Source organism: Macrosteles quadrilineatus, unplaced genomic scaffold (assembly GCF_028750875.1).
Source record: "Macrosteles quadrilineatus isolate MER2022 unplaced genomic scaffold, UCM_ALF_1.0 Scaffold_23__1_contigs__length_1887923, whole genome shotgun sequence".
NCBI lineage: Eukaryota > Metazoa > Arthropoda > Insecta > Hemiptera > Cicadellidae > Macrosteles > Macrosteles quadrilineatus.
In genome coordinates, this window is record NW_026542616.1 from 984468 (window position 1) to 999577 (window position 15110).

At 34.5% G+C, this 15110-nt stretch overlaps 2 protein-coding genes across 2 annotated transcripts in view; both read left to right on the forward strand.

Annotated features, from left to right (window-relative positions):
• Window positions 1–7028, forward strand: part of LOC129005546 (macrophage mannose receptor 1-like) — a 43878-nt gene extending 36850 nt beyond the window's left edge. The window contains exons 20-23 of the mRNA XM_054434455.1: window positions 1278–1532; window positions 2295–2341; window positions 6012–6132; window positions 6665–7028. Of these exons, the coding sequence (XP_054290430.1) occupies window positions 1278–1532; window positions 2295–2341; window positions 6012–6132; window positions 6665–6933 (692 nt within the window). The 3' untranslated portion in view covers window positions 6934–7028. The remainder of the gene's footprint in view (window positions 1–1277; window positions 1533–2294; window positions 2342–6011; window positions 6133–6664) is intronic.
• A 4373-nt stretch (window positions 7029–11401) lies between these two features.
• Window positions 11402–15110, forward strand: part of LOC129005533 (uncharacterized) — a 46251-nt gene continuing 42542 nt past the window's right edge. Inside the window, exons 1-2 of the mRNA XM_054434440.1 lie at window positions 11402–11477; window positions 11907–11967. Coding sequence (XP_054290415.1) covers window positions 11438–11477; window positions 11907–11967 — 101 coding nt within the window. The 5' untranslated portion in view covers window positions 11402–11437. The remainder of the gene's footprint in view (window positions 11478–11906; window positions 11968–15110) is intronic.

Below are 15110 nucleotides of genomic sequence, written 5' to 3' on the forward strand. Positions count from 1 at the left end.
GTCTGTCTGTCTATCTGTCATTCTCTTGGTAACGCTAAAATACGCACTTTATTACAACTACTCCTCAATAACTATAGCACTGTCCCGCCTGAAACTTATTTTCCAAATACTATACATATATGAGATGGTTTTAGACGTATTTCATCGAATATGAGACAGTTAGATATTTAACAGTAAACCCTTGAAAATCAAGTTTTTGTCGATTTTTGACGTGGAATTTCTGGAAGCCCATGTTAACCTTATGAGAAATGAAATTATTGAATCTTAACAGCTGTTTCAATTAAACAAGTTGGTTCTGTTCTGTGATGTTCAATAGCATTAAAGTTACAAGGATTACCAACAGGGTGCAGCACTAGCACTATTATTTCTTTTACATTTATGACAACAGCCAATTTGCAACCTGGAGGCGAGTGAGCGTAGCGAACGAGCTAACCTGAAGGCAAGTGAGCGTAGCGAACGAGCTAACCTGAAGGAAAGTGAGCGCAGCGAACGAGCTCCAACATACAGGTGAGTGAGCGTAGCGAACGAACTTCAACCAGGACGTGATTGAGCCATGCAAACGAGATCAGATAGTAAAAATAAAAGTAAGCCTACCGTTATAGGATCGACCGGCAGACACAGAGGTAATTTAACCTTTTATTGATTGTCATACCGATCCGGAACAACAAAAAACAACATAAAATGAAGCTATGTATAATAGTTTGGCCAGCATATCTTAAAATATGCAAACCAACTGCTGTTCGTTATATAAGAAGGTTTCAACTGAATATTATAAGATCCCCGTGCGTAGAACGGGTACACAGCTAGTGTTTACTAAAATTGAATAGTTTGATTGATGTTATAAACACAGCTGTTCATTCATTGTTGCTTTACTTATAACAAGCTGTTACCCAAGGGCTTCACTTAAGTTAACCTGAAATAAAGAAAATACAGTAAAAGAAAGAAATAATCACACCTTATTTTAATAAGGTAATACATTGAAAGAATAACAAACAAACTGAGGTACAGCTGAGGTATTTTTAACATTAGGTTTATGAAAAGTTCCCTTTAGAAATGAATTACGACCTTAAAGGGCAATTTATGACATAATGGATAGTTTTGCGCAAGGTTTCTCGTCATGACGAACATTTTAAGTATATGGTTTATGGGGGTGTGACTTGTAGTTTTCTCAAAAGTTCATAGGTACTTTTGGCCTTATATATAGATGTGACAACGAAAGAAAATCGGGATGCTCTCATTGCCTCACCCTGTATAAGATACTGTGTTTTCATCTCTAGGAGAATCTCCAAGTTCGACCTGGATAGGACTAGCAGACTGGGAGTGGGAGGATCGCTTTACATGGGTGACTGGTCAACCTCTAAGGGTAAGCGATTTCTCTGCTTGGTGGTGGAACGAGCCCAACAATAACGGTGGTCATGAGAACTGTGTACACGCAAGCCCTGAAGCCTACTATCTGCAGGGACCCAACGTTACAACCTACAACTGGAAGGACGACTCATGTCAGCTCAAGAATTTCTACTTCTGCTCTGAAGGTGATAAGATGATTATATCATATGATATAAGGTGTCGATTCACATATCAGTCCAGTCACAGTTCAGTCTCAGTTGAATCCTCAATTCAGAAGTCAGTTCGTCAGTTGGTTTCAGTCAGTCTTCCATCACGTTATTTACAGTTATGTTGCAGTCAACAACTTTTTATTTAAACGCAATATTCTATCAATTTGTCATCATCCATCTTGATTATTGTTATAAATAGTGCTTAAGATATAAACACGATGTGTGGTCCAACACATACTTTGCACAAGTGTCAGGCGTCCGAATATGACTGAATTGTGAGGTGCCGAATCTAATGTGTCTGAATAGACCTTAATTCATTTTGGTTGAACAGGTTTAACTTATCACAGCGTCTGAAAAACATATTTACACTTTCATAACATATTTTAAGTCATTTCATAATCGTAATTTGGTTGGCCTAATTCCCTGTATCAACATTTCCAAAAATGTTAAATGTTTTTCAAGGGACAGCAATTTTATCATACCAAACTGAACATAGAATGCAATGTTAGTTTCTTGAAATACTTAAATTATATTTGTTACTTTAAAAAATACAGCATTTACGACAGTAATTATTGTAATACTAATACCACCAAAGTCCCAAACAGAAATAAATAAATATTTTTAAATTTAAACCTTACCATCAAAATAGTCAACTTATGAAATTGTATGTTACAGAATCATGAATATTCCGAAATATGTTTATTGTTCAGATTTACAAAATATATATGAATGTTACAGGAGGAACGGTGGACGGTAATTATGTCCCAGGAAATCCATGGACTCAAGTAAGTAGTTACAAAGGTTAATTAATGAGTAATTGATTTGATTAATGAAACTCTATTTTTTAAGAATATAAAAAAGTAAAACAAGGTTACGCGGAATCATATCCATACAAATAGATTATTTAATTCATTTTTGAAAGTAATTAACTAGTATAAGTAGTTGCAAATTTTGTTTAATCAAAATATTTCGCAAGTAATACGCATTATATGTTTGTTATTTACACAAAATGTAAAAGTATGTTAATCTAAACAATTCGTAAAAAGTTTTTTTTTTTTTTTTGTTAGCATTCAGGTAATATACAAATAATTTTTTAACAACACGGTAGGTTACTTTTAAAATCATATTACGGAAGTATCAAGAATAAAATAACTAGGAATGATGAAAAGATTGGCTGATCTTAATTAACCCGTTTAGATCCGCTGTTCCCATTTGGGAACATTTACTTTTTCCCCCATAAAGTGGGAAATTTCATGTTTTAGAGGGAATTTTTTACTGCAGTCCTGTGTGTATGGTACCCCTGTTTACTCTAACACACCTGTTGTTTTTCTTGAGCACATTGCATTGGAGCAGCAGTAGTTCATTTTGAGGTTATGTTTTGTCACCATGACTTATTATGAAAGGTAAGCTGTTAATCTTTGTTATTTAGTGATATTGCTAATTACTATTACAATTAATATTGTTAATACACTAAGCCAATGGATTCAATACATATTTGTATAATTGTGATAGCTTAGATGTGACTAATCTATGTGTAAACTTTGTTGTTCCCTTTTGGGAACAATGGGATCGAGTAGGTCGGTCATTAGATTTATTATTTTGTTCCCATTTGGGAACAATGGGATTGAATAGGTTGGTTATTATATTTATTTTATTGTGCCTATTAGGGGCTGATTAAGTAAGTAGAAAGGTTGTTATAGTATTTCGGTTTTGTTTCAGCCTTACTCTGAACCAAATTCAGGACATTTTAGAAGACGAAACTGATGTTTTGGATGGTGAAATCGTCATCGTACCAAACGAAGGCATACATTCTGATGCTGATAGTGGAGAAGAAGATGAAGTTGATTTTTCAAGATTGTCTAGAAACCAGCTACTTTCGAATGCTGAGTCTACAATTCGGAAGGTTATTGACGGAGAGGTTGTTACCGTGGAAATAGGAACACTACAGGTTGTTATGGACGAGCCTTATGAAATCATTGATGACCAGAACTTGGAAGTGGTTGAAGACCTACAAGATCCAGTACAAGGATATCCAGAAGAAGATGATTTAGGACAAGATGGTCCAGGCCAAGATGATCCAGGACAGGATGATTCAAAACAAGATAATCCAGAACGAGATAATTCAGGACAAGATGATGAAAAACCTGAGCAAAACAGTGCTATTGCAGAAGAAAATAGTGGTACAGCAATCGTCCTTTCCTCAGGTGAGCCTCAGCTTAGTAGTAGCCATGACGTAGTAACGCCTATAGATGTTAGAAAAAGGGAGAGGAAAAGGAAAAATAAATCTAATATAGACAGTACACCTAAAGCTAAAGTAAAAAAACAATCAAAGTCTTCTAAATCTTTAGTGGGGAAAAATGGGAAAGGTAAAACAAGTAGTAAAACTACAAAACCCCCACTAGTCTGGGTTACTAAAGATATTCCAAGATATGAAGAAAGAGAGTTTGAGCTCCCGGATTTGCTAAAAAACAGTGATGGTTCACCTGTAAAGCTTTTTGAACTGTTCTATGATGATGAAGTCATCGATCTAATCCGGAACCTCACAAACCTTAATGCTTTCCAAAATGGAGAACACAATCTAAAGCTCACCACTGAAGAAACTAAAGTCTTTTTAGCCATTCTTCTTCTCAGTGGTTATTGTCAAGTGCCAAGACTCCGTATGTATTGGGAGCAGAGCCCTGACTGCAATAACCAAGCAGTCAGTAATGCAATGGCTCGTAACTGCTTCATACAAATCATGAAATATTTTCACGTGTGTGATAATCATAACTTGGCAAAAGGAGATCGTTTTGCCAAGGTTTCACCACTATGGGAAAAAATAAATGAGAAATGGTTGAAGTTTTTCCCAGGAGACAATAATCTAAGTGTTGATGAGTCTATGATACCGTTATGGTAGGCACGGTGCTAAGCAACACATGCACGGTAAACCCATAAGATTTGGATTCAAAGTTTGGTGTTTGTGCACACGATTGGGTTATCTGATACAGGCAATCCCATATCAAGGCAAAAAATCTGGAAACACACGACCAGATCTAGGACTTGGTGGGTCTGTTGTTATGGATCTTGTGGAAAAGCTACCTAATAAAGAAGTAAGCATATTTTTTGATAACTTTTTTACGAGCATCCCATTACTGAAAAGACTGAAAGAAAATGGAACCCATGGGACTGGAACACTTCGAATAAATAGATCACTAGGTGCTCCATTGCCTTCAAAAAAAGAAATGAAGAAGCTTCCGCGTGGAAGTCATGTGCAGGTAACCAATGAAGAGACTGATATCACACTCATCCGATACAACGACAATAATGTAGTAACCATAGCATCAACGCAAGCTGGATCTTCACCAATCGGAAAAGCAAAGAGGTTTAGCCAATCAAGTAAAGCCTACATAAATGTTGATCAGCCAGCATGTTTTGTTTTATATAATGCCTACATGGGAGGGGTTGATCACCTAGATGAGAACATAGCAAAGCTAAGAATCAACATAAGAGGGAAGAAGTGGTACTGGCAACTGCTATGTTTTCCATTGAATGTGTCAGTGAACAATGCCTGGCAGCTTCACAGATATGCTGTTCAAAACAAGAGTGAGCAGCTTGACCTCCTAGGCTTTACTAGAGTGATTTGCAAATCATACCTTCAGAAATACAGCCAACGCTTGACCCTGGGAAGACCTCCTAGGCTTGTAAATCCAGTTGAGTCACGTGTAATGGATGAAACGCGGTTCGACAGAATTAGTCATTTCATAGCCAGCAATGCGAAACAATCTCGCTGTGCACTGTGTAAGAAAAACGCTAGGCTGAAATGTAAGAAATGTAATGTCGCTTTGCACCAGCATTGTTTTGAGACCTTTCACTGTGAGCCTAAGTAGGCTAAGTATCAATATGTATGTAACACTCGTATTTCCTCATATGTATGTAAATAAAATGTTATCTTGCCTTGTAAAATGATTTTATAAATAATCCTATAATGCTTACTAAAGATCCTTATATATAAAAAATGGCACCCCGTTCGCTCCCACTGTTCCCATTTGGGAACACTAATTATTTTATATAAAAACAATTAGAAACTCAAAATTTTGTTTAAGGTGTTAGTTTTATACTATAAACTATTGAAAAAAATAAAAATTATAGGTTTTTTGGAAAAAAAATAATTTGGGCCTAAATGGGTTAATACAATATATAAAGTGCTATCCAGATCCATTTACAACAATATTATAAACGGAAAAGTCAGAGAGGTCTCTGAATTTGGTCATAAACAAAACTACTGTATGAAGTTAATACAGTACTAAGCGTTAACTATTTACCAAGACTTTGACATTGGTATTAAAATAAAAATTGGTTTTCACTTTTACATTCGAAATATTATTTATGATATTTTTCAAGCAACAATATTTTAACATAATAAAAGGATGATTTTTCTATATTGGAAGATGGTTTTAATTGTTTATTTATTTCTAGGTCACATGGCAAGAAGCAAGTGACAACTGCCAAGCTAAGGGACACAAACTAGCTGTTGTATTAAATCAAGAACAGCGGAAAAAGTTTGAAGAAGCCGTTGCAAGATATCTAAGAAGTTTGAGTAAGATAAAAATGCTATTTTATTTTTGATTAGTAGAAGTGTTAATTCCAAAAGCTTAGCAGTAACATATGACTAACTTATTTAGTTTCGGCGCGGTCATAAGTTTGATATTTTTACCACCCGCCCCTTTTAACATATTCTCTCGGTACTCTTTCAGATATTGAGTATTCAGTTATATTAATCAAGTTTTTACTAACACGGGCACCTCAGTTAACACATCAATGATCACAGTAAGTAATCTGTAAACGATTACACTATAAACATCACGAATATCGGTAAACAATCGATTTAACAATCATTAGAAACGATTTCAGGTAGACAAATAGACTTGGTAGATTAAGGCGATGAAAATGTATATTGAATTTAAGCGAATCGAACAAAATAGGAACGTATGGTGGACTCTTCTTTCACAGTCTAGCCAAAAAACGAGTTTTGATCCAAAATGCACTCATAAAACTTTACCTCCGTACCTATTTAGTTCCATGATAAACGTTATACTACAATCATGGTCTATCCCTGCAATTTGTTCCAGGCTGCACTTACTACTGGCCACTGTGGATTGGTTTATCGTCTAAAGACAGAAAGTTTAAGTGGATTGATGGAACTGAGCTGGAGCTGCCTGATTGGTTGCCCGGAGAGCCTAACATTTCAAGCCTAACAAGAGTGTGGAGTGAGAACTGTGTGGAAGCCATGCCAGAAGAGAGCAACCGACCTCTTGGCAAACCGTATCAGTGGAACGACGGCAACTGCCCTGAGAAGAAGCGGTATTTCTGCGAAGAGGAAATCCCCAATCGTTATTAAAATTTGGAATAGTGTTAATGTTGAAATAACTTATAAAATATGACAACGTTATTTATTAAATGTATTGAACATAGCAATAAATGTTTTTCATTATTTCTGTGAGGTTATTTTATGTGTAACACGAAATGTATCTTTTAAATCATTGATCCAATATTAACAAATTAATATAGACATGTGAGATATTTTTTTTACGTTTTTGAACTAATTTTGAAAATACACATAACATCTCAACGTTACAAATATTTTTGAAAACGTTCCAATGTGAATTTGTTTTAATAATGCTTCTTTACAGCTTGATCCGACTATTCCAGTGGTTGTATGTTTTATTTTAATGTTATGTCCATTACTAAGAATATATTTTAACAGTCTTACACGTTTTTGTTTTGATACAGAAGTACAGAAATCGTTGTACAGTGGAACCTTGATTAGAAGATCCTCGATAACAAGCCACACTTGATAACAAGTGTCATTTTCAAATCACCTTGAATTTATTTGACCCCAAATCACATGTTATTGCAAACCTCAAGAAGGAGTCAACCTTGATCACTATATAGTCTCATTTAATAATCCCCTTGAGAGTCTTGTTATCAAGGTTCTACTGTATATTATAAAGAAATAACATATAGGCTACTCAGGATAGGCTTTTTTCTTGCTAAAACCACTCTTTCCATACGATTCAGTCAGTATCCACGTGCTCAAAACCTATGAAGTGATATAGTTGGTATTTCAATCTAATATAATATCAATTTACAATTAATAACTGCATTTATTTTGTGTGTTTTTACGTCAGTGGCATTTTTTACGCTTTGAAAGGGAACGGTCCAAACCCTGGTCCTGTTACTACCTAACGTCGACCTTTTTGTTAGATAGCATCATTTATAGCCCAATGACAAATAGCATCTGGGTCTGGAAACGATCTCGCTTGAATTCGAACCAGCGAACTTCCGATTTGAAGGCGAGCACTATAACCACTCGGCTACCCAGACAATTAATTGCATGCCTGGAATTTGTTTGTCCATTATTAGTTAAGTTACTTTATATGATATTAAAATTTCTCAATGTCTTTTATCCTTTTGTTTAAATCTATATGAAGACATTTTCTAAATCGAATTTACTAAAGTTTAGACGCACATTAGATTCACGATTATTATAATGATCATAATTCAAATGACAATTAAACAGTCAATATTTTTTGCCTATATTGACAACATGACATGAAACTGCTTTGTACATCCGTGATAATTAATTGGGTTAGGCAAGTCAATTGCAATACGCCTAATTATATTCAATCTCGTAGCCATATTTTAGATTGCTTCGATATGTTCTAAGCAAACCACCGTCGTACACTAATATTATAATCTGTACTAGCTGAACCCGGCAGACGTTGTCTTGCCTTTGACTATTTATAATTTAATTATAATTTAATTAATAAATTAATTATTGTTATGCTTTGAAGAATTTTCCTAACCTAGCTTTTGTTTGTAAATGAACGTTACTGTTAGAAGATGAGTGAAATGCATAATGAAAAATATTGTTCTTAACCTCCTGTATATTGTCGGGTCAGGTAAATAGTTGAATAGTTCCATGAAAAATCTTAGATACTTCATACGTTTATGCCAACAGGAATCCCTAACAGATGGTTTAAGAAAATATACTAAAAATATCAAATTTATCAACAATATCGTGATAATTCAATTTCAATTGTTCATTAATGTTAGCTAACATTGATCATTCTGGTGATTTAGGGATTGAAAAAATTACTCGAGTTCAAAACCATGTTGAAATATACCAATAAAAGTAAAAAACATCATGTAAAATAATGTAAGCACTACATGAAGTGGGAAAAGTTGTAACGTCGAGCTCTGCTCATAACACAATGTAGTTTCAGGTGGAGGAAGTTCACGTTAAATTACCTCCAGCCAGCAAACAGATTATGACACGCTGACAGAACAGAACAGTGGGGATAAATATTATCACCATAGATGTATAAAGTTATATTAGTTTTTTTTTCAAATACCGATTATTTAACTTAGCTCTCTCCCACCCTAACGTAATCGACGTAATCCCTGAAGTACTGAGGCAATTTATTGTTAGCAAACTTTGATTTGGAAGTGGAATAAATATTTAAATGGTTATTTGTGCAACTAGTGAGCAATTGCACTTTGCACTCGAGTTGCACATTATATTTTTCCTACAGTTACCATAAAACAAATAAATTGGTAAAGAAACGTGACATATTTTTACACAGAAGTGAACTTTTAATATGACATTTAATGATACAACAGTACAACAGCTGACCAGCTGATTTACAGCCAGTGCTGCTGTGATGGTAGGCCTTCACGTTGCAAATCTGGAGCGAGTGAGACAATGTTAACATTGTCTCACTGATGAGCGAATTGACCACTTTGCTTTCTCAAATCAGTGAGAGAACATGTACATTGTTAGGTATCTGTAGGAAAAATATATTTATTTTATATAAATTGGAATTCATACTCGCATTTTCAATCAGCAGTTATTAATTTACCAACTGTCAAAACGACATTAATCAAAAGACAGATTATTATTAACAACTATTATAACATTTTAGCATTGACTTTAAGTAGCGTAAATAAAATTACACACGTATATTGTTATAGAGAGCAAGTATTGATGAGTGTTTCGTGTTGATGTCTCATGTTTCACTTTTTTTAAGAGTATATTTAAAAAAGTGATTCATTCTGTTTTAAAGTTACCATAACAATTGCCAATTGCAAGGTTTTAATTTAAACCATACTAAATTGAAATTCCTTTGAAATTTAAAAATAAAACCCAAAATTAGTTGTAAATAAAACGTGAATTTCCCTTATATTGCCCTTATAATCAAAATAAGCCATACCGCAATGGCTCGGTCCCCTGGAACTTGTTCTTAAATGTGCGAAAAGCTCATAATAATTTCACAATAAAACCATGAAAATGTGACAGAAGACAATAAAGAGCTTTCATTCCACTCCTTTGGTTCTCATGTTTCAACGGGGAAAATCTAATATCCCTCACATGCGCTCTTGATAATACTTGCGGCGTTTTTTTTTCAATAGTCAGTCTGCGACTGAAACAGTAGTTATTTTGAAACAATTTCAATGTTCCTTGTTACGGTGCTGTTTCTTCTTTGTGGGAATACTATTTAAAAGGCGGGTGAACAATTTAAGAAGTTGTGTTCTTGCATCGTAAGTGAAAAAAATTAAGTCTGTACGTTTACCAGACAATTTTGGAAATTGTGTGGTCATCTGTTCTGTAAAAGCTCAAATCGTTCGACTTGTAAGAAATATGCTGTTTTAGAAGTTTACAAAGACAAGTGTGAAGGCTTGAATTTTTGTCTAAGGTTGAATATCTGCCTTTTTTGTCCTAGGACTCTAGGCACGAGTTCGGAATTGTTTTTCACATTACTTCAGGCTAGACCTAGGGAATGCGGCATTATCACATAGAAAAAATCCATTGGTGATTTAGCGGGATTTGAACCCGGGACCTCTGGAACCGAAGTCCCACGCTCTAACCACTCGCTCCCTCAAATATCTGCCATAGTATTGATGTGCGTTTATATATTTACTAAGAAGCTATTAATTTGTACTTCGTTGTTTCGTAGAATTCACTAAAAGTAAATAATGATGAACGAATGTATCGTATATCTAATCACTTATATGATGTATCTCATTAAAAACCTTGATGCGTAATATTAGTCACACGTCCCGGTAATTATGTTATATCCATTATACGGTCGTTGATTAAGTTATTGCTAATTATACAAAGCATCGCACAGTTATTTGATTCCGCGCATGCTAATCAACAAAGCAATATCATGTAAATTTATACTTGATATGGAAGCATCAACCACCATTGGGAATTACACACGTTTAATTGTAAATTCAGATTATATTACTTCAAATGCTTGTTGGTTGGTTAAACTATTCCATAATCCAATTACCTTTACCATAATAATAGCTGATATCCCATTTTGTTGGTGTTCATAATTAACATTGACTATACACAGAATAGACTTCTCTTGTAATGTAAAACATTGAAACCAAAAAACCTTGTGGAATCTGTTGAGATAGTCAATTAATGACAATATTTTGTTTCAAGTAATAAATCAATCAGCTGTTTGCTATGATACTGCATTGATTTTATATTTAACCTAATACACTAGTACCCTCTAGTGAGATGGTCCTGAACTTCTATTTTCTTGGCGTCAAATTTAGGTCCATTCTGTGTATAGTCAATGGTATCACTCAATAAGTAGGTTAGGAACACATTGTTATCATAAACTCAGATACTAAATCTTATGGTCAATACTGTCGTCTGTGACTAATCAGAACACATTACCATCGTTATTATCAGCTGGGAAGAACCAGTCTGATAGAGTTCAAAGGCAAAAACAAGGTCTTCGCTCTCATGTCTTGGTTTTCCTGCTCGGGAATCTCAGTATAATCGTAAACTTCGCGACGTTCAGAGAGTCTTGACGTTGTGAACAATGTTGCGATCGATTTATCCGATTTTCTGTTTAGTATTAGGTAGGTTGTTGTGTCAATGTTACCACATTTTACTACAATAGTTACAGTGATAGTTTTAAAATGGCCCTATAAATGTTATTATCGTACTATACTAGATTTGTTAGTTGTGTTTATTTCCTCATGGCTAAACTAAAGGTATTTCCAGATCGATGTTTTTCTCCTCTTAGTGGATAGTTTTAATTTGTCAGTTCAAAAATAGTTAGGTATAGATAAAAATGTTTTCAGGTAAATATTACACTCTAAAGAAGTTATATCAAAAATAGTCTAGCATTACTGTGGCACAGCAAACATGTCAATCTTTGATATTATTACGGATTATATTGTTCTTTCCATCTACATCACAATGCATTCAGTTTAAACGTGTTTACTGTTTCAAACATATAATTAAACACTTAACTATCTCTTTTGTTTATGTGTGATTTTTATCAGTGGTAGCTGAACCGAACTCAACAACCTCTAAGCATGGATTTATCAGGACTAAGAGACAAGGGTGAGTCGATCTATCTTTCTTATATATTTTGATATACTATTAAACAAAGTCATACCCTTTCAAATCATTAGATTATACAGTTGTTTATCTTTAGATTTTTTTTTAGTTTTCCCTCGTATTGCAAACACTAAATCCAAATGATTGAAACCCAGTTTTTGGTAAACACACACACACACACACACCTACGGGGTTTTACCGAATACTCGCAAACACCTAATTGTGGCATCTTTCAACCTGCGGCCACCAGTGGATGAAGGAAGGTAGTAGAAACATGTCTGCATCGATATTTTTAATGAACACTCCATTTTAACATCTAACATTCCAGTTTTTAAATTGTGGCACCATGCCACAAATCGGTATATATCAACAGTGTGTGGACAGGATGCCACTAATGCGTTGTAGTGCTTGAGCGGTGTGTGCGCCCCCCCTACTTCTCGCGTGCGCTGTTGCCAGTTCTCCGTTCTAGTTCCTTCATTCCGTTCTGTATTCATGTGGCTATGCCCTAGCCGCTGTAGCTCATTTCCCGCGCTCATGACGTCGTCTTTTATTAGTGTAAGGATTTTATATGAAGTTTTTTTCAAAGCTCCAATAATTTTTACAATTATTGGATTTAAAGTCAATGGACCAAATGAAATGTCGTGAGGATTACATAAAACTATATGCTATTTTGTTGATATTTTATCGTCACATTGTATGCATGGTTTACGAACTGAGATACTTGGAATAAAGGCCTTAATGTGCTGGGTAAATTATCAGTTTCATGGGAATCTATATATTAATTACGTAAGCCGATTCTTTGCGTCAAAATTGTGGGCGACTGGGAAGTCGTAGAACGACGTGAGAGGGCTCAAATTAAAGGTCTTTATCCCGTGACGGCGGGAAAAATAGTGAAATTCCCAAAATCTTAACGCAAAATTAGATATAACGTACAATGTTCTCCATAAGAATAGCATTAGAAGGCATTTACTGCTGATTTTTGTTTACTTCAATCCAGCTGATCGTGATTTTATCATTAGCAAGTAAGCTTACATTTGGATTACTCATTTGCCAGTCAATTCTGCAATGTAATGTATACTATATAAAACCAACTATATAAAGGGATAACGTTACCTTTAATAATCAAGACTTTTTAGTTATGTCAAAGTTGAAATAAATTGTTTTCAAGATTTAAGAAACGATTCAAGATTAAAAGAAGATCTTCTTTGTTTTTATTTCAAAACATATGTAAAAGATTTATTCCAATTTTTTTTTAATTTACTAACATTTATATTTGAGATTTATTGTAGTGTTTAATCAATATTTTGTATGAAGTGGAATAACCTCAACGGTTACTCTTAGAAAACAATTTGGGAATAGAGATGAAGTAGGTTCGTACAGGTATTTAAACGAACCAAAAATATTTATGTCGTGATTAGTTTCGATAACTGGGTAATGGAACCCTAACTAGCCGCAAAAAAGTTGGTAATTAGACGTTGACTAGGCCCTTTTTTGGTAGAATATGTAAATCAATCGCACCTTTAGGAGGATTAACACCACATACTTACACTAGGCTAATAGCGGTTTTTTAATGTTGATCACAAACAAATTTAGGTCCAAGTTCTGTCAATGGGATGCCTTTACTTAAGAATAATTTTGTTAAACCTTTACAAAATGAGCATAGACTTAGAAATAATAACTGGGTAGGGTATCTCAACACACCATTTTTTTGCCTTTTCTTATTTGACGAAGACAATTTCCAATACTGTATTTCGATCGGGGAAGCCTTGTTATCAGCATTAACCAAAAAACCAAAGCTACCTTAATAAACCAATATTTATTCATAAACATGTTTATGTTTGCTGCCTTTAGCAGTTAAACTCAGGAATCATTCAAATTCTTTATTGAACATAACGTTATCAACAAAAGCAAACAAAGACAAACAACAAACTGTTTTGTTTTTTTTTTGCACAAAAGATATGTTGTAGTGGGATATCTAGGCCTATCCTGACATATAGATAATTTGATTCTGAGTTTGTTTAAATATTCCAACAATAATTCCTTTTCCGTAGCTTTTTAGGGACTATGTCCCTACAAGCCACTAGTTTACATTAAAATACGCAATAAGTATGACTCCGTTTTTTCTGTATGCATATAATTAATTCATGGTAATGTAAAAGTATGCGTAACGAATTTTTCACCTCACTATGATGTTTTTAGCTGTTTTACATACATTTAGCTGGTTTATATTGGTGGCTGAAAGTTACGTTTTGCCGGCCATGCCAGCTGTCATCGTCATATGGGGACCGAGCAGGGGTTTACATCCCTAGGGCCGCAAAATCACTTGTTCGCCTATTTACTTAAAACATTAATGTATATTAAATGCACAAGCTGTATCCATGGCATTGCAATAGACTTGTTTTTTGTCACAGCTGCCTAGACAACTATTTATTGTTATTTTTGATTTTGCTGATTCCTCAAAATATTTCACATAAATAAGAGGGACGTTATATTGCAAAACATACTTGGGTAAAAAAACCGCTCGTACCACGAGCCAAAATGGGTTTGCAGCTCTCGATCGTTTCACGTTCTCGACTTCGTCCCGAACTTAAAACTAAAACCCGATATCGAGTCGGCAAAACCTCACTTTAGGCCCTAGGTACGAAATATACTATTTTTTTACGGTGGAATTAGAGACCCAAAGATTCTCACCCCGTTGCGAAGCATGGGCAGATAGTTAGTTATAAGATTATAAAGTCTTTACTGTTTTGTCTGCACTTTGCGTAGACTCATGAAGTGTTTGGTTATTTCTACGTTGTATATAATAAGATAGCCGAAACGAGTCTTGTGTATATATCTGTACGTTTGTTTGATTCTTACTGTCATTGTGCCTGTAACGCAAAAATTCCAATTCACGTGTCCTACCTTGGGAAAACTAGAGTACCGTTCATGATCCAAATAGTTTTGTAATTGTTTGAATAAATTTGCCAAGTTTGATCAAAAAATATCTATAAACAAGCAAACTACAACATTTTACAATATTCTTTATATGAATAACAAGGGAATTTTAAATTTACAATTTTTGAATTTGTCCTGTTACCAATAACCGTACAAAAACACTTTGATATACTAAATTATTTGTTTTCTAAGCTATTTAAAAAGGCCTG